The sequence below is a fragment of the Staurois parvus genome, unplaced genomic scaffold, assembly GCF_062004578.1.
Source record: "Staurois parvus isolate SC_StPar_1 unplaced genomic scaffold, SC_StPar_1.0 ptg000519l, whole genome shotgun sequence".
In the NCBI taxonomy this organism is placed as follows: domain Eukaryota; kingdom Metazoa; phylum Chordata; class Amphibia; order Anura; family Ranidae; genus Staurois; species Staurois parvus.
In genome coordinates, this window is record NW_028318315.1 from 1,128,354 (window position 1) to 1,146,463 (window position 18,110).

The 18,110-nt window shown below is 50.7% G+C and overlaps 1 protein-coding gene and 1 pseudogene across 2 annotated transcripts in view; both read left to right on the forward strand.

Annotated features, from left to right (window-relative positions):
• The first annotated feature begins 7,849 nt into the window (after positions 1-7,849).
• Positions 7,850-14,472, forward strand: LOC149451822 (uncharacterized). The gene is made up of 3 exons (XM_089690162.1): positions 7,850-7,934; positions 13,693-13,860; positions 14,134-14,472. Exons 2-3 carry the CDS (start codon positions 13,765-13,767, stop codon positions 14,362-14,364), a joined length of 327 nt encoding a protein of 108 aa, XP_089546288.1. The 5' UTR covers positions 7,850-7,934; positions 13,693-13,764; the 3' UTR covers positions 14,365-14,472.
• Positions 14,473-14,577: 105 nt separating this feature from the next.
• Positions 14,578-18,110, forward strand: part of LOC149451823 (uncharacterized) — a 29,353-nt pseudogene continuing 25,820 nt past the window's right edge. Inside the window, exons 1-2 of the transcript XR_016314981.1 lie at positions 14,578-14,794; positions 14,904-15,042. The product of XR_016314981.1 is annotated as an uncharacterized LOC149451823 (transcript). The remainder of the gene's footprint in view (positions 14,795-14,903; positions 15,043-18,110) is intronic.

Sequence of the window (18,110 nt, forward strand, 5' to 3'; positions counted from 1 at the left end):
AATAGCATGCAATGCCAAGCTGCAGATTCTAAAGCGAACAAAATCCTCTCTTGTATTAGGAGAGGTATAGACTCCAGAGAGAGAGATATCACCCCCCCCCGGTACAAATCATTAGTAAGATCTCATCTGGAATATGCAGTTCAGTTTTTGGCACCAATTCACATAAAGAACATTGGGGAACTGGAGAAAGTACAGAGAAGGGCAACCAAACTGATACGAGGCATGGAGGAGATCAGCTATGAGGAAAGATTAGAGGGACTGAATTTATTCTCTCTTGGCAAGAGGAGATTAAGGGGGGGATATGATCTCCATGTATAATACATAAGGGGGATATGATCACCATGTATAATACATAAGGGGGGATATGATCTCCATGTATAATACATAAGGGGGGATATGATCACCATGTATAATACATAAGGGGGGATATGATCTCCATGTATAATACATAAGGGGGGATATGATCTCCATGTATAATACATAAGGGGGGATATGATCACCATGTATAATACATAAGCGGGGATATGATCACCATGTATAATACATAAGGGGGGATATGATCTCCATGTATAATACATAAGGGGGGATATGATCACCATGTATAATACATAAGCGGGGATATGATCTCAATGAATAATACATAAGGGGGGGATATGATCACCATGTATAATACATAAGGGGGGATATGATCTCCATGTATAATACATAAGGGGGGATATGATCTCCATGTATAATACATAAGGGGGGATATGATCACCATGTATAATACATAGGGGGGATGTCATCTCCATGTATAATACATAAGGGAGGGTATGATCTCCATGTATAATACATAAGGGGGGATATGATCTCCATGTATAATACATAAGGGGGGATATGATCGCCATGTATAATACATAAGGGGGGATATGATCGCCATGTATAATACATAAGGGGGGATATGATCACCATGTATAATAGATAGGGGGGATGTCATCTCCATGTATAATACATAAGGGGGGATACGATCACCATGTATAATACATAAGGGGGGATACGATCTCCATGTATAATACATAAGGGGGGATACGATCTCCATGTATAATACATAAGGGGGGATACGATCTCCATGTATAATACATAAGGGGGGATACGATCTCCATGTATAATACATAAGGGGGGATACGATCAACATGTATAAATACATCAGTGGTTCATATAGTGAACTCGGTGTAGTTATTCACCCTGAGGTCATCACAGAGGACAAGGGGGCACTCTTTACGTCTGGAGGAAAAGAAATGTAATCTCCAAACACGGAAAGGTTTCTTCACAGTGAGAGCTGTGAAAATGTAGAATAGACTCCCTCAAGAGTTGGTTCTGGCCAGCTCAGTGGATTGCTGTAGGAAAAAGTCCCGGGTCCCCTTGAAACCTAAAGGACCGTAAACTGGCTCTTTGCTTAGAAGAGGAGTGGCCCTCAACCTGTAGCTCTCAGAGCCCTCTGATGTGGCCCTTGACCTCAAACCAAGGAAGTGCACTGCAGCCTCCCTGTCACATTCTGTTTTACACTTGGATAGGAGGGGCAACTGGGGCTGCATACAGGAACCGATCCTCTTCATTTTCCTTCTGCAATCGCTGAAATCTGGCTTCTCCTCCTCTCCCTCCCTCCGGCATTCAGCAGCTGTAGGAGGAAAATGTTCATTATACTATTGGAAATTATGAACTATTTCATTTCATTGCAGCCTGCGACTGTTTACTAAATCCTTTAAGTGGCCCTTATTCCTCAAAGGGCCACGTCCAGCCCTCAGGCCACAGTTTGGAGACCACTGCTTTAGACCAAGGGTCTCCAAACTGCGGCCTGAAGGCTGGACGCGGCCCTTTGTTTGCTTTTATCCAGCCCTTGGGGCACTATTTCATCCACTGACAACAATGAAGGGGCACAATTCCCTCCAATGACACCAACGATGGGACACAATTCCCTCCAATGACACCAACGATGGGACACAATTCCCTCCAATGACACGAAGGATGGGGCACAGTTCCTCCCAATGCCCCCAAGATTGGGGCACAGTTCTCACTAGGTGGGGCATGTTTACTCTCGCTGACGCCAGGACCTTTTCTATTCTTGATGGCCATAGTCTGGCCCTCCTACAGTCAGAAGGACAGTAAACTGGCCCTTTGCTTAGAAAATTTGGAGACCCTTGTTCTAGAGAACCCCTATCTAGAAGGATTTACAGAACATACACACAGCACACGCCCCGGTTCACACTATGAGATTCTTCCCAGGGATGCAGTTCCTCTGAGATTCAGAAGGTGGTGATCTTCTATCCAGACAGGAAGTCTCTATGGAAAACAGACAGGAAGTGATGTCAGGTACAGACAGGAAGTTCCAGGTAAGCGGTGATTGGGAAGGAAGTAAAGAGGAGACGTTGGTGGAAGTGGCAGTAGAAGTGGTAATAAGATGTTATTTCCTATTTACACCCAGTAACCCCCCGTCATGTCCGTCCTCTTCCCCCGTAGTCACGTCCGTCCTCTTCCCCCGTGGTCGCGTCCGTCCTCTTCCCCCGTGGTCGCGTCCGTCCTCTTCCCCCGTGGTCGCGTCCGTCCTCTTCCCCCGTAGTCGCGTCCGTCCTCTTCCCCCGTAGTCGCGTCCGTCCTCTTCCCCCGTAGTCGCGTCCGTCCTCTTCCCCCGTAGTCGCGTCCGTCCTCTTTTCCATATTCGCGTCCGTCCCTTTCCTCCATAGTCACGTCAGTCCTCTTCCTCCATGGTCACGTCAGTCCTCTTCCTCCATGGTCACGTCCGTCCTCTTCCTCCATGGTCACGTCCGTCCTCTTCCCCCATGGTCGCGTCCGTCCTCTTCCCCCATGGTCGCGTCCGTCCTCTTCCCCCATGGCCACGTCCGTCCTCTTCCCCCATAGTCACGTCCGTCCTTTTCCTCCATAGTCACTGTGACGTCTTTTATCTCCAGCAGATGATGATACACACATATATAGTGTAGGAACCCAGATTAACCCCTTCACGGAATATTTTGTTTTCCGTTTTTGTGTTATATTAGGTATACCTTTCTGTGTCTTTGAAACTTTTCTATAAATAATAAAATATCTGTGTTAAACTGTTGGTTGCATAAGAGCTAGATTTATTTGTTAGTTTTTTTTTTTATCTTCCTTGATAGCCCTGTAAGGTATATTATATACAGGAATAGATATGGGGGGCACAGTCTCTGATGGGGGTGCTGCATTGAGTGAGTGCTGCGTTGATGGAGTGCTAAGCAGTTAAACACAGCAGTTGAACTAAAGCAGGAGAACTTAAGCAGCAGGAAGACACAACAGCAAGAAACTCTACTGCACGCTGGACAGACTGCAAGCAAACACCCTGGGAAACATCTCTTGCATGCCTGAGTCCCACTCCGTGTACCTTTATAATATGTCCCCTCTACTCCTTTCCATATTACTATCCTCTGTTCCCAAATCTCATTTCTTTACCCCTCTGCTCCACCCCAAAACTTGTACATCTCCCCCTCATTGCTATCATCTCCCTACTACTGCTCTCATCACCTCCTGCTGACCCAAACACCAGGACTGCTGACCACTACCAGATCTGCTTCCCTGCTCCTCTGTGTATCACACAACTGTGCCCCTGCCACCGGACAGCCCCGAGCCCCGTCCAATCCGGCAGAGGCGAGCCTTCCGCGCAGCCTCCTGCACCCACTGACGCCAGGCCCCTTAGCACCCTCAGTCGCTGGCCTGCAGCATCCACATGCACTGGCCCACAACACGCACTGACGCCGGGTCCTACTGCACCTACCAACACCTAGCCCACTCCACCTCCAGACGCTGGGCCTTCAGCACCTCCACTCATACCACCCCCGGCTCAACTTGACCTTAAGACTTGAACCCTTGTTGAAAGCCACCACACCAAGAGACCCCTCTGCACCCCAGACTTTCACCACTCAAGCGCCCCTGGAAACCGTCCATCCACACCTGATCCCCTCCCCCTTCTCCCCTAAACTACAGCCACCAGAAGACATAACGACGAGATACGCCTCTGCCTGCTGGACTATCGACAACCAAGCCTCCCACCACTCCTATCTGCCCTCCCGGGCACCTCCCAAAATGCCTCTTCCACGCCTCCTTCTCATTTTCCTCTCCTCCATTCCCAAAATCCATTCACTATATCCCTCTGATCCTCCCAAACAATTGTATATTGTGTCCTCACTGCTTCCTTCACCCCTCTACAGCACCCACCACCTCCTCCTATTACTCCACTCTCCCACTGACCAGAACACCTCCACTATTAGTTTCTCATGCTCCTGCACATCCCGCTCCCATGCCACCTTTCTCACCCTTCTCCTCCTCCTAACGGCGGGGGACATCTCCCCAAATCCTGGCCCTCCACCACCTCCCTCACCTGCACAACACCCTCCCTCCTCCACGTCCTGCCACAACCCCCGCAACTTAGTATCTGTCCCCCTGCTCCCTAAAATCTCCCCCCCGTTTTCATGTGCACTCCTGAACGCCCGATCGGTGTGCAACAAGCTTACCGCCATCCACGACCTCTTTGTTTCCCGCTCCCTCAACCTCCTAGCGATCACAGAAACCTGGATCCAGGCCACTGACTCCACCTCCCCTGCTGCACTCTCCTACGGAGGTCTCACCTGGACCCACTCACCCAGGCCCAACGGTTGTAAAGGTGGTGGGGTTGGTCTGCTCCTGTCACCGCAGAGCACCTTCCAAGTCCTCCCAAACCCCCCCTCTCTATCCTTCTCTTCCTTGGAGGCCCACTGTGTCCGACTATTCTCCCCAACCCCCCTGAAGATTGCTGTGATATACCGGCCTCCTGGATCCATATCCCGCTTCCTGGATGACTTTTCCTCCTGGCTACCCTTCTTCCTCTCCTCTGAGCTACCCACCATCATCCTTGGGGATTTCAACATCCCTGTCAACCTCGACAACCCGGCCACATCCCATCTCCTCCACTTAACCTCCTCCTTTACACTTGCACATTGCATACAATCCACCACCCACTCCAACGGTAATATTCTTGACCTTGTCTTCTCCAACCGCTGCGCTCCCCACAACCTCACTAACACCCTCTTCCCTCTCTCTGACCACAACCTGATTACCTTCTCTATCTCCTCGTCCTCCAACGCCTACCCCTCCAAATGTCACACTACTACCAGCCGTAACCTCCGCAACCTTAACCCTGCCCCCCTCCACTCTGCAGCCGATCAACTCCACGACCGCATCCTCCCCCTGTCCTGCCCCGACTTGGCTATGACTGCCTACAACAACGCGCTTTCAACAGCCCTTGACTCACTAGCGTCTTTAACCACACGCAACATCAGACCCCGACCGCTCCAGCCCTGGCAGACTGATCACACCAAAAGCCTCAAACGACACAGTCGTGCCCTGGAGCGACTATGGCGCAAAACCAAATCCCAACAAGCCTTCACCCGCTACAAATCTGCCTTCCACACCTACACCTCCTCCCTCCATGCTGCCAAACAAGCCTACTTCCTGACCCTCATCAAGACCCTCTCCTCCAACCCTCGCCGACTCTTCTCCACCTTCAACTCTCTACTCTCGCCACCCCCACCTCCACCCAGCACCTCACTCACTGCCCTTGAGATTGCCAATCACTTGAAAAACAAGATTGACACAATTCGCAAGGACATCGCCGCAACTCACACGCCCTCTCAACCCGTCCCCTCTCACACAGCTACCCCCTCATCCCCCCTCTCCCTCGACATAACCCGCAGGGACTTCATCGCTGCTCAAACTCCCTCCAACCCCATTCCCCCTCACTCAGCTACCCCCTCATCACCCCTCTCCCACGGCCCCACCACTGCTCTGACCTCCACTTCCACCCCACCCTACATTCCTCATACTGAAGCCCCCCCAACACTCCACACCTTTTGACCTTACTACCATCGAGGAAGTCTCCAAGATCCTCTCTGATGCCCGCCTCACCACCTGCCCCCTCGACCCTATCCCCTCAGAACTCCTACGACCTCCCTCCCCCTCCATCCTACGCTCCCTCACCCACATCTTTAATCTCTCCCTCTCCTCCGGCACTTTCCCCTCCCCTCTGAATCATGCACACATCACCCCCATACTTAAAAAGCCCTCCCTGGACCCCAATGACCCGAACAACTTCTGACCCATCTTCCTGCTCCCATTTACATCCAAACTCCTTGAGCGCCTAGTCTACACCTGCCTATGCTCTCACCTCAATGTCAACAACCTCCTTGATCCCCTACAGTCTGGCTTCCGTCCCCTACACTCCAGCGAAACTGCCTTACTTAAACTCTCCAACGACCTGCTAACCGCCAAAGCTAATGGCCACTATTCAGTGCTCCTACTCCTTGACCTCTCTGCGGCCTTCGACACAGTCGACCACCCCCTCCTCCTCAAAAAACTACACTCCCTCGGCCTGAGATTCTGCACTCTCCTGGCTCTCATCCTACCTGTCACAATGCTCTTTCAGCATTACCTATAATGCTACCACCTCCCCCTCACTCCCCCTCTCTGTTGGGGTCCCTCAAGGCTCTGTCCTCGGGCCCCTTCTCTTCTCCATCTACACCTCCTCCCTTGGCCAACTCATACACTCTCACGGCTTCAACTATCACCTATATGCCGACAACACACAAATCTATCTCTCAACCCCCCACCTCACCCCCTCAGTCTCCGCCCGAATCACACACCTACTGAGCGACATATCAGACTGGATGTCGCTCCACTTCCTTAAACTGAACCTCTCCAAAACCAAGTTTCTTGTCTTCCCACCAGGCTGCACACCCCCCCCCCCACACTGACTTCTCCATCACATCCAACAACGCCACCATCAAACCCGCCCCGCAGGCCAGAGTACTTGGTGTCATTCTGGACTCCAACCTATCCTTCCAACCCCAAGTCCAATCTTTAACAAACTCATGCAGACTCCACCTCCGCAACATCACCAAAATCCGCACGTTCCTAACCCCAGAAACCACTAAACAGCTCATCCACTCCCTCATCATATCACGACTCGACTACTGCAACTCCCTCCTCACTGGCCTGCCTTGCCGCTGGCTATCCCCGCTTCAGTCCATCCTGAATACGGCTGCCAGACTCATTCACCTTTCCAACCGCTCCGTCTCCGCCACCCCCCTCTGCCAATCCCTCCACTGGCTTCCGATTGCGCAACAGATCAAATTCAAAATCCTAACATTGACGTACAAAGCCGTCCACCATACTGCCCCGAACTACATCACTGACCTAATATCCAAGTACCACCCAGTACGCACACTCTGCTCCTCACAAGACCTCCTTCTCTCTAGTTCCCTGGTCTCCTCCTCCCATGCCCGCCTCCAGGACTTCTCCAGGGTGTCACCCATCCTCTGGAACTCCCTGCCCCAACCCATCAGATTATCACCTACTCTCCTCTCCTTTAGGCACACCCTGAAAACCCATCTCTTCAGGGAAGCCTACCTTACCCCCCGCTAACTTGCCGACCTCCTCCACTCTTCCTACCACTCCATCCCCCACAGCTATCTCCTCCTGTACCACCATCCCGTCCCTTCTAGATTGTAAGCTCCAAGGAGCAGGGCCCTCAATCCCCTCATGTTTTGCATTGTATTGGTATTGTTCTGTCACATGTTCTGTCTCCCTTTGTAATGTACAGCGCTGAGCGAACTATCCGCGCTTTATAAATACTGTATAATAATAATAATATTCTGAGATGGTTCTTGGGGCTGTAGTTCCTCTGAAATCCACAAGGTGGTGATCTCACTTATACCCAAACAGAAGGCCTATGGAATAAAGACAGGAAGTGATGTCAGGTACAGACAGGAAGTAATGCCAGGTACAGACAGGAAGTGATGTCAAGTTCAGACAGGAAGTCATCTGAAATAAAATCAGGCTGTTCCATGTGGAAGGGACGAAGCGAGGAGACGTTGCTGGAAGTTGCAGCAGAGGAGGTAATAAGATGTTATTTCCTATTTACACCCAGTAACCCCCCCGTCACGTCCGTCCTCTTCCTCCATAGTCACGTCCGTCCTCTTCCTCCATAGTCACGTCCGTCCTCTTCCTCCATAGTCACGTCCGTCCTCTTCCTCCATGGTCACGTCCGTCCTCTTCCTCCATGGTCACGTCCGTCCTCTTCCTCCATGGTCACGTCCGTCCTCTTCCTCCATAGTCACGTCCGTCCTCTTCCTCCATAGTCACTGTGACGTCTTTTATCTCCAGCAGATGATGATACACACATATATAGTGTGGGAACCCAGATTAACCCCTTCAGGGGCACAACATTCCCCCACTTCCGGGGCCGGAACATTCTCCTCATTGTGGAGATAAATTCTAGTAATATGGTCCTCTAAACAAACAGCACTGACAATAAATAGACAAGACAAGGACCATCCTGACCATACATGGCCTACAAAGGGCAATGATGACACTACACAGGCAGACAATGGGCAATCATTACACTATGCAGCCAACACAATGATGGAGTGCCGGGGTCAGGAGTATGGAGCATAGAGCCCCTTACATTGCTGCTCAGGAGGAAGAAAACACTCATCAGTCTACAATAAAGACTATGTTCCATCATTGGTGTCAGAGGGAGGAAAAATAATGAAGGTTCTGAGGGACATAGGGGAGCTGAAGGACAGTGGGTGGTACTGGAGGGCTGAAGGAACCTGCACTTACTTTTCAGACCTCCTTACAGAACTCCTACAAGGAAATGAAGGCAACCTTCACCTTCTTACCACCTCACTGGTCAAGTAATTTGTTCCAGATACCAAGTGAAATGAAGAAGAGTCCATTCGGCTCTTGGTTGGCATCCATTCTTAGACCGTGCAACCTCACCAGAGATGCTCATCTTGGGGGGGCAGTCCAATACCTTCCCATGACACAGGCTCTGGCAGTGCCCAGTGCTGGAATTCAGAGCCCCTGGAACCCACCACCACTCTGTACAATGTCCGGGACACTACAGTATACTTGGCAACCATCTCTCTATTCCACCAACAGCATCCTCCCGCTATCTAATCCCATCCCTTTTCTAAGGGTTTGCTTTGGCTTTCTTGATGTGTTTTTGATGCGTCTGGGATGCTTTTTAGAAGCCTTAGTGAAACCTGGAAAATTCCCTGTGTGTGTTGATTCTCTATTTAGTTTTAAAGGGGCCCAGTAGATCCCCAGCTCTGTAGTACCCCCCAGTTCATTGGTACCCCTGTTCAGCAGATCACCAACTCATTAGTACCCTTGTTAAGAAGATCTCTAGCTTATTAGTACTCTTGCTCAGCAGAATTCCTGCTCAGTAGTACTCCCAGCTCTACTGATGCCCCACTCAGCAGTAACCCCCAGCTCTGCTGATCTCCCACTCGGCAGTAACCCCCAGCTCTGCTGATCTCCCACTCGGCAGTAACCCCCAGCTCTGCTGATCTCCCACTCGGCAGTAACCCCCAGCTCTGCTGATCTCCCACTCGGCAGTAACCCCCAGCTCTGCTGATCTCCCACTCGGCAGTAACCCCCAGCTCTGCTGATCTCCCACTCGGCAGTAACCCCCAGCTCTGCTGATCTCCCACTCGGCAGTAACCCCCAGCTCTGCTGATCTCCCACTCGGCAGTAACCCCCAGCTCTGCTGATCTCCCACTCGGCAGTAACCCCCAGCTCTGCTGATCTCCCACTCGGCAGTAACCCCCAGCTCTGCTGATCTCCCACTCGGCAGTAACCCCCAGCTCTGCTGATCTCCCACTCGGCAGTAACCCCCAGCTCTGCTGATCTCCCACTCGGCAGTAACCCCCAGCTCTGCTGATCTCCCACTCGGCAGTAACCCCCAGCTCTGCTGATCTCCCACTCGGCAGTAACCCCCAGCTCTGCTGATCTCCCACTCGGCAGTAACCCCCAGCTCTGCTGATCTCCCACTCGGCAGTAACACCCAGCTCTGCTGATCTCCCACTCGGCAGTAACACCCAGCTCTGCTGATCTCCCACTCGGCAGTAACCCCCAGCTCTGCTGATCTCCCACTCGGCAGTAACCCCCAGCTCTGCTGATCTCCCACTCGGCAGTAACCCCCAGCTCTGCTGATCTCCCACTCGGCAGTAACCCCCAGCTCTGCTGATCTCCCACTCGGCAGTAACCCCCAGCTCTGCTGATCTCCCACTCGGCAGTAACCCCCAGCTCTGCTGATCTCCCACTCGGCAGTAACCCCCAGCTCTGCTGATCTCCCACTCGGCAGTAACCCCCAGCTCTGCTGATCTCCCACTCGGCAGTAACCCCCAGCTCTGCTGATCTCCCACTCGGCAGTAACCCCCAGCTCTGCTGATCTCCCACTCGGCAGTAACCCCCAGCTCTGCTGATCTCCCACTCGGCAGTAACCCCCAGCTCTGCTGATCTCCCACTCGGCAGTAACCCCCAGCTCTGCTGATCTCCCACTCGGCAGTAACCCCCAGCTCTGCTGATCTCCCACTCGGCAGTAACCCCCAGCTCTGCTGATCTCCCACTCGGCAGTAACCCCCAGCTCTGCTGATCTCCCACTCGGCAGTAACCCCCAGCTCTGCTGATCTCCCACTCGGCAGTAACCCCCAGCTCTGCTGATCTCCCACTCGGCAGTAACCCCCAGCTCTGCTGATCTCCCACTCGGCAGTAACCCCCAGCTCTGCTGATCTCCCACTCGGCAGTAACCCCCAGCTCTGCTGATCTCCCACTCGGCAGTAACCCCCAGCTCTGCTGATCTCCCACTCGGCAGTAACCCCCAGCTCTGCTGATCTCCCACTCGGCAGTAACCCCCAGCTCTGCTGATCTCCCACTCGGCAGTAACCCCCAGCTCTGCTGATCTCCCACTCGGCAGTAACCCCCAGCTCTGCTGATCTCCCACTCGGCAGTAACCCCCAGCTCTGCTGATCTCCCACTCGGCAGTAACCCCCAGCTCTGCTGATCTCCCACTCGGCAGTAACCCCCAGCTCTGCTGATCTCCCACTCGGCAGTAACCCCCAGCTCTGCTGATCTCCCACTCGGCAGTAACCCCCAGCTCTGCTGATCTCCCACTCGGCAGTAACCCCCAGCTCTGCTGATCTCCCACTCGGCAGTAACCCCCAGCTCTGCTGATCTCCCACTCGGCAGTAACCCCCAGCTCTGCTGATCTCCCACTCGGCAGTAACCCCCAGCTCTGCTGATCTCCCACTCGGCAGTAACCCCCAGCTCTGCTGATCTCCCACTCGGCAGTAACCCCCAGCTCTGCTGATCTCCCACTCGGCAGTAACCCCCAGCTCTGCTGATCTCCCACTCGGCAGTAACCCCCAGCTCTGCTGATCTCCCACTCGGCAGTAAACCCCAGCTCTGCTGATCTCCCACTCGGCAGTAACCCCCAGCTCTGCTGATCTCCCACTCGGCAGTAACCCCCAGCTCTGCTGATCACCCTCTCGGCAGTAACCCCCAGCTCTGCTGATCTCCCACTAAGTAGTAATCCCCAGTTCTGCTGATCACCCTCTCAAAAGTAACCCCCAGCTCTGCTGATCTCCCACTCGGTAGTAACCCCCAGCTCTGCTGTCCTCCCACTCGGTAGTAACCCCCAGCTCTGCTGATCTCCCACTCCTGTAGTAACCCCCAGCTCTGCTGATCTCCCACTCCTGTAGTAACCCCCAGCTCTGCTGATCTCCCACTCCTGTAGTAACCCCCAGCTCTGCTGATCTCCCACTCCTGTAGTAACCCCCAGCTCTGCTGATCTCCCACTCCTGTAGTAACCCCCAGCTCTGCTGATCTCCCACTCCTGTAGTAACCCCCAGCTCTGCTGATCTCCCACTCCTGTAGTAACCCCCAGCTCTGCTGATCTCCCACTCCTGTAGTAACCCCCAGCTCTGCTGATCTCCCACTCCTGTAGTAACCCCCAGCTCTGCTGATCTCCCACTCCTGTAGTAACCCCCAGCTCTGCTGATCTCCCACTCCTGTAGTAACCCCCAGCTCTGCTGATCTCCCACTCCTGTAGTAACCCCCAGCTCTGCTGATCTCCCACTCCTGTAGTAACCCCCAGCTCTGCTGATCTCCCACTCCTGTAGTAACCCCCAGCTCTGCTGATCTCCCACTCTGTCGTAACCCCCAGCTCTGCTGATCTCCCACTCGGTAGTAACCCCCAGCTCTGCTGATCCCCCTCTCGGTAGTAACCCCCAGCTCTGCTGATCACCCTCTCATTAGTAACCCCCAGCTCTACTGACCCTCTTGCTTGCTGATTCTCCTTTCTCTCCAGTTCCCACTCACCTCCTGATATATTGCTCCCATGCTGTGCACCACTTGTGACATCTGCTAGTTTCTCCCAGTCCAGTCCTCCAGCTCTGCTGATCCTCCACTGTTCAGTCCTCTCTCTCCGGTTCCTGCTCAACTTCCACTATTGCGCTCCCATGTTGCACACCATGTATGCCATCTGCTAGTTGCTTTGCTCCAGTCCAGACCCTGCTCACCTTCTTGCTGCTCCATACCAGATGTGATATCTGCACCAGACTCTCCCAGAATTTAGATGTATGAACGAGAAGCGACTGCTGCTGACATCTTTCTGGTTTGCTTGTTGGTTTCCCAGTGCATCCTGGGATATCTCGTACTTGCAATATCTCCAAAACAAAGCAAGGCTAACTTTAAATAAAAGCCCCTCAAAAGCTGCATGTGCTATTAGTGAGTGTTGTGATAGATTTTTTTCGAGATGCTTTGAAGCACTAAGAAAGCGACATGGGGTATAATGTTTTGAAGCAAAGCCAACATAATGTGTGAACAGGACTGTAAGGCAACTTTATTTAGTGAGAGCTGCTTTGATTGGCATTCAGAGAGCTTTGAAAAAGCGTGTCAAATGCCACATTCTGAAGCAAGTGTAAACGGGCCTTACTGCAGAGAGTGACAGTGACATCACTCCTGTCAGTCAGCAGTCTGCCGGAGATTGGAGCCTTGCAGCTGGAGCTCTGACAATCATCCTGATAAGCCAGCCTAAAGCCAGCATGTTCTCTTGCCTGGAGATCATGATGATCCTACATTGACATACCGGGACCTCAAAAATGTAACAGTCACTAAGCAGTTCAAACTAAATGTGTTCTTATGGGGTCAGTTCTTAAATATACAGCATCCCTCTCATCCACATCATATTTTGTGTGACCAATACCATCCAAATAATTCTTGTTTTCATTTACTGAACTTCTCTTTTTACAAGGAAACCTGTGTTGTGATTTGCTGCCCTCTACTGTCTGTAATTGTAAATGCATGGGATGCTTATGTAATTATGTATGCACTTCCTGTCTCTGGGTGGTTGAGTTGAAAACCCCAGAAGGAGGAAATGGAAAGAGAGAGAGAGAGAGTCTGAGAACATATGTCCTGTTCATGAAAAAGGCACTGCTAAATTCAGGTCAGAAGGGATTAATAGACAGCTGCTAGTTTTCTCTTGTTACCCATAGCATCTGAGTATGTATGTGTGTATGGGGTGAATCTGCATTTCAGTGCTGGTTTGACAACAGCTACAGGATCTCCCTGCCACTGCAGATGTTGTCTTCAGGTCTCTGACACCAAGTGCATAATCCTCAAGGACTCCTGCAACTGAACTTTGCTGCAACATTTTCTGGAGGTATCCCTATTAATAACTATATATACCTGGGTATATGTGCACAGTGCCTCTAAGGCTCATGATTTCCAGGAAAGCAATCCCCTCTGTTCACAGAGGCCCTGTCCTGGGGGAAGGCACTGACAACTTTATCTCTTATTTACCTACAGGTGTACTAACCTGTTTGGGGAGGGGCATTTCTCATAACCCCCCCAAAGGAGGGCTACATCTGCATAGCTCAAATGACGGCATCAGTGAAGATGGAGGAGGACCAGAGTCACATGACTGAGAAGATACTAAACCTCACCCTGGAGATCATCTACCTGCTGACCGGAGAGGTGAGGAGGATTCTGGGAGATCACATGACATCACTCCTATCTCTATTAATAAAACACAGACCTTACCGGAGAGGTGAGGAGGATTCTGGGAGGTCACATGACATCACTCCTATCTTTATTAATAAAACACAGACCTGACCGGAGAGGTGAGGAGGATTCTGGGAGGTCACATGACATCATTCTTATCTCTATTAATAAAACACAGACCTGACCGGAGAGCTGAGGAGGATTCTGGGATTCTAACATTATATTCCTATTGGTTCCTCAATACAGAGATTTCCTCTTCTGAAGTCAGGTGATCATATGACCATCACAGTGCCTCCATGTGACTCCCTAAACCCTGAGAGACACAACATGCAGAAGATTCTAGAAGTCACCAAGAAGATGATGGAGCTGCTGACAGGAGAGGTGAGCGGTGCCGGGAATTCTGGGACATTCTCCAGTAACAGACAAGGGATGTGTCTCGATGGTGACTGTATCATTGTGTGTGTCAGGTTCCTATAAGGTGTCAGGGTGTCACTGTCTATTTCTCCATGGAGGAGTGGGAGTATTTAGAAGGACACAAGGATCTCTACAAGGACGTCATGATGGACAATCAGCCGCCCCTCACATCACCGGGTAAGAGGAGACTTTATTGTAAAGGAGAGAGCAGTACGGAGGATCCACCTAGATCCCCCATCATCTGATAAACACATAGAAACAATGGATTCAGTCAGTGTGTGTGTTTCCTACAGATGGATCCAGTCATGGGAACCCACCAGAGAGATATCCCCGTCCTCTGTATTCCCGGGATTCCACACAGGAAGGTCACACCATCCCTCACCATCATCCGGTAGATGGATCCAGTCATGGGAACCCACCAGAGAGATGTCCCCGTCCTCTGTATTCCCGGGATTCCACACAGGAAGGTCACACCATCCCTCACCACCATCAGGTAGGTGGGAAGGAATATCTGGAACATGGACTTGTGGAGACAATCTGAGGATTTTTTTTTATCTGAGCTTATTTTACAGATGTCATTTTCCATCCTTGTCTTGGTTTAGGGTGAAGATCTGATAGATATAGAATTTGAGGATAAAGCAGAAGAAGAGGCGTATGTGAGGGATGATCAGCAGTCTATGGAGGAGGATGGAATAACGGGGACATTGATAGAGGAGGACACTCCTACAGAGATCAGCACAGGTGGGTCATGAACACTAAATACTCCACTCATACTGCTTACTGATTGGTCCAGAGTAGGGTGAGGACTGGGTGATGTCAGTATGTAATACCCTGGTCCAAGCTGTGTTCCCTATCCATGCACATTAGATCTTCTTTCTCTCGGATAATCTTCCTTCTCTGTGCTGCAGACACAATTTATGTATCTAGACTGGATCTATGGAGATTCTGGGGTTCAGCTGGCTGCAAAACATTCATAAATTTCAAACAATCGGTAAACCCCTAAAATTTCTTATCGTACAATAACATAAATCCCCTAGACGCACAATAAGTTACACTTTCTCCAGAAAGTCCAAAGTCAAAAAAACCTCCTCCGCGTCTGTGAATCTTCAAATTATCATACATAAACTTGATCCATCTCCAAGATCACTTCTTATGGGTCCATGTGTACCTCAAAAAACGAAATAGCTGCATATAGTACATTACCTTAGTTATAACAAAATCAATATCAATGTGCACTTATGATAAAAATTATATGAAAAATCACTCGGAGTCCACCAAATATGGCTGAATAACATACTCCTTACCCTCATGTTATCTTTAAATGACTTTATATCCCACTCCCCATAAGGATCCACTCACGGCCGATCCTACGGACTCATCATCATCATAGTGTGTCATCCTTTAAAGGATGACACACTATGATTGAAAATATTGTTCGTTCCGTAATACGATGGCGCCAAAAATTATTTAACAAATTGGTCTTTTTTAACCACTTCCCGACCGGCCGTTGCATATAAACGGCCAGACGGTGGCAGTGCAGGGTCGGGTGGCCGTTTATGAACGGCCTCCCCGCACCCTGCTTGTGCGCGCTCCATGGGAGCGCGCAGCACCACGATCCGGTGCCCGCTGTGTCCTCCGGACACAGTGAAACACCGATCGTCGGACGGGATCTCTGTACGAGGTCCCGATCATGTGATCACTGATTGGCCAATCAGTGATCACATGCAAAGTAGTAAGCAAGATGTCACTTGTGACATCATTGCTTACTACATGTGAAATCTGTGAATGATCACAGAGGTCACATGGTACAAGGCTATTCACAACAGCCTTGTACCATGTGACAAGCTGTGACCAATCACAGCTCACCCAGTACTTCTCAATGAGAAAGAGAAATGATTGCTTTTACATCCTATATGGGTGTAAAAGCAATCAGTGTAAAAAAAAAAAAATCTTCATCACCCCCCACAAGTAGTACAGTGTCACCATGGTGACACTGTACTGCTAGGGTGACAGTATGTAAAAAAAATAAATTAATAAAAAATAATATAAAAAAATAAAATAAAAATGTAAAAAAAAATGTTTAAAAATTATAATTTTTGGTTATAAACTAATTTGTTTTTTTTTTTTTTACTAAAAAGATAGCGGAATAAATGTTGGCAAAGATTTATTATGAAATATTATTTATTTGCAAAATGTTATAAAAAAAAAACACTTTTGTTCAAAATTTTTGGACTTTTTCATTTACATAGCAAAAATTAAAATCCCAGCGGTGAATAAATACCACCAAAATAAAGCTTTATCTGTCTCAAAAAAATGGTAAAAATTTAATTTGGGTACAGTGTTGCATGACTGCGCAATTGTCATTCAAAGTGTGATAGCGCTGAAAGCTGAAAATTGCCCTGGACAGGAAGGGGGTGAAAGTGTCCGGACTGGAAGAGGTTAATGAATTTTCTCTCAGCGTCTTCCTGGACAGCCCCTTGAGACGTAGAGCTCCTCCCTCTGGGTCAGGAAACACGCATTCCCCCATGCCTTAAAAGGCGGACCTCCAGGCCTCCATCCCCAGTTTTTAGTGATTACTGATCCGGAGAAACACACGTTTGGAACCTGGGGGGGTCTCTGCACTCTTGGGGGGTCCTGGAAGAGTGTAAGCTCTGAGGGTCTGCTTACCTCCTCTGCATGGTGAATGGAGCTGCGCTGTGGATGGCCTTCATCCTCAGGTGAGGGACCGCTGGTGGCAGGTCACCCGCAGGTGGAGCGGGGGGTTGCCCGGCGGTAAGCCCGAGGCATCCGCTCTCCCTGGTGCCTGGGAGTCCTTCCTTCCTCTTCTTAGCGTGGCTGTGCCAGGCGGAAGGAGGACCAGGCGCGACTTCTGGGGGGCGTGGCTTGCGTTCCAAAGACCGGAAGTCTGGCGCAGTGACATCATCAGAGGGCGTCTGGAGACGCTGGCTCCGGTCTCCATTGAAGAAGGTGCAAGCATCCACTTCGGGTGGTCGATGCGGCCTTTGAACCCAGCAGAGGCTGCGGACCATGCCAGATGGGACGCCATGGAAGCTGGCTCATCGCAGCAAGCGGATCCTGGTTCCGGCACTGGCTCCTCTCAGGTAGGCTTGGGGACGGTCCCTTTTAGCTGACTCCTGGGGGGTGGGTGATTGTTCCCCCAGTCTGTGGGGACAGGTGACAGTGGGGCACACTGCAGATTTCCCCTAGCACAGGGCGTGTGGAGGGAGATTAGGGCTGAGGCTCCGCCTTGTGTTCTGTCCTTTTCTGTTTAGGTTAAGACCCAGGACAGGACCCCAAAGAAGAAGTGTGCAGTGTGACGGTTAAATTGGGTTCAATTCTTGGTTATTAAGTAAGCGGCGGGGCCCTCCATATATTCCGGCAGTTTTGGACTTCTTTCAGGAAGGGGCGGATCGGGGACTCTCGATCAGCACCTTAAAAGTGCAGGCTTTGGCCCTCAGTATTTTTCTTCAGGCCCCCCTGCAGCAGGATGCCTTTGTAGTTAATTTTTTTCAGGGCTCTCTCCAAGTCCAGACCAGTTAAGGTTAGGTCTTGTCCATTTTGGGATCTATCCCTAATAAGCAGCAGGGTGTACCGCTAAAATATCAAGATATAATGATCTAATAAAATGGGTGAAATCACACTTTTGGTTGCAATAAATAACCCCCCTTTTTAAACGATATCACGCTATTGGCCTCCTTGTTTTTGAGGGCTCCCTGTGAGCTTACACCATCCACAGAGCGGGGCCGCCAACATTGGTAGCGGATGTCGGAGAGTGAGCAATACCAGGCCTGACCAGACCTTGAAGGGAC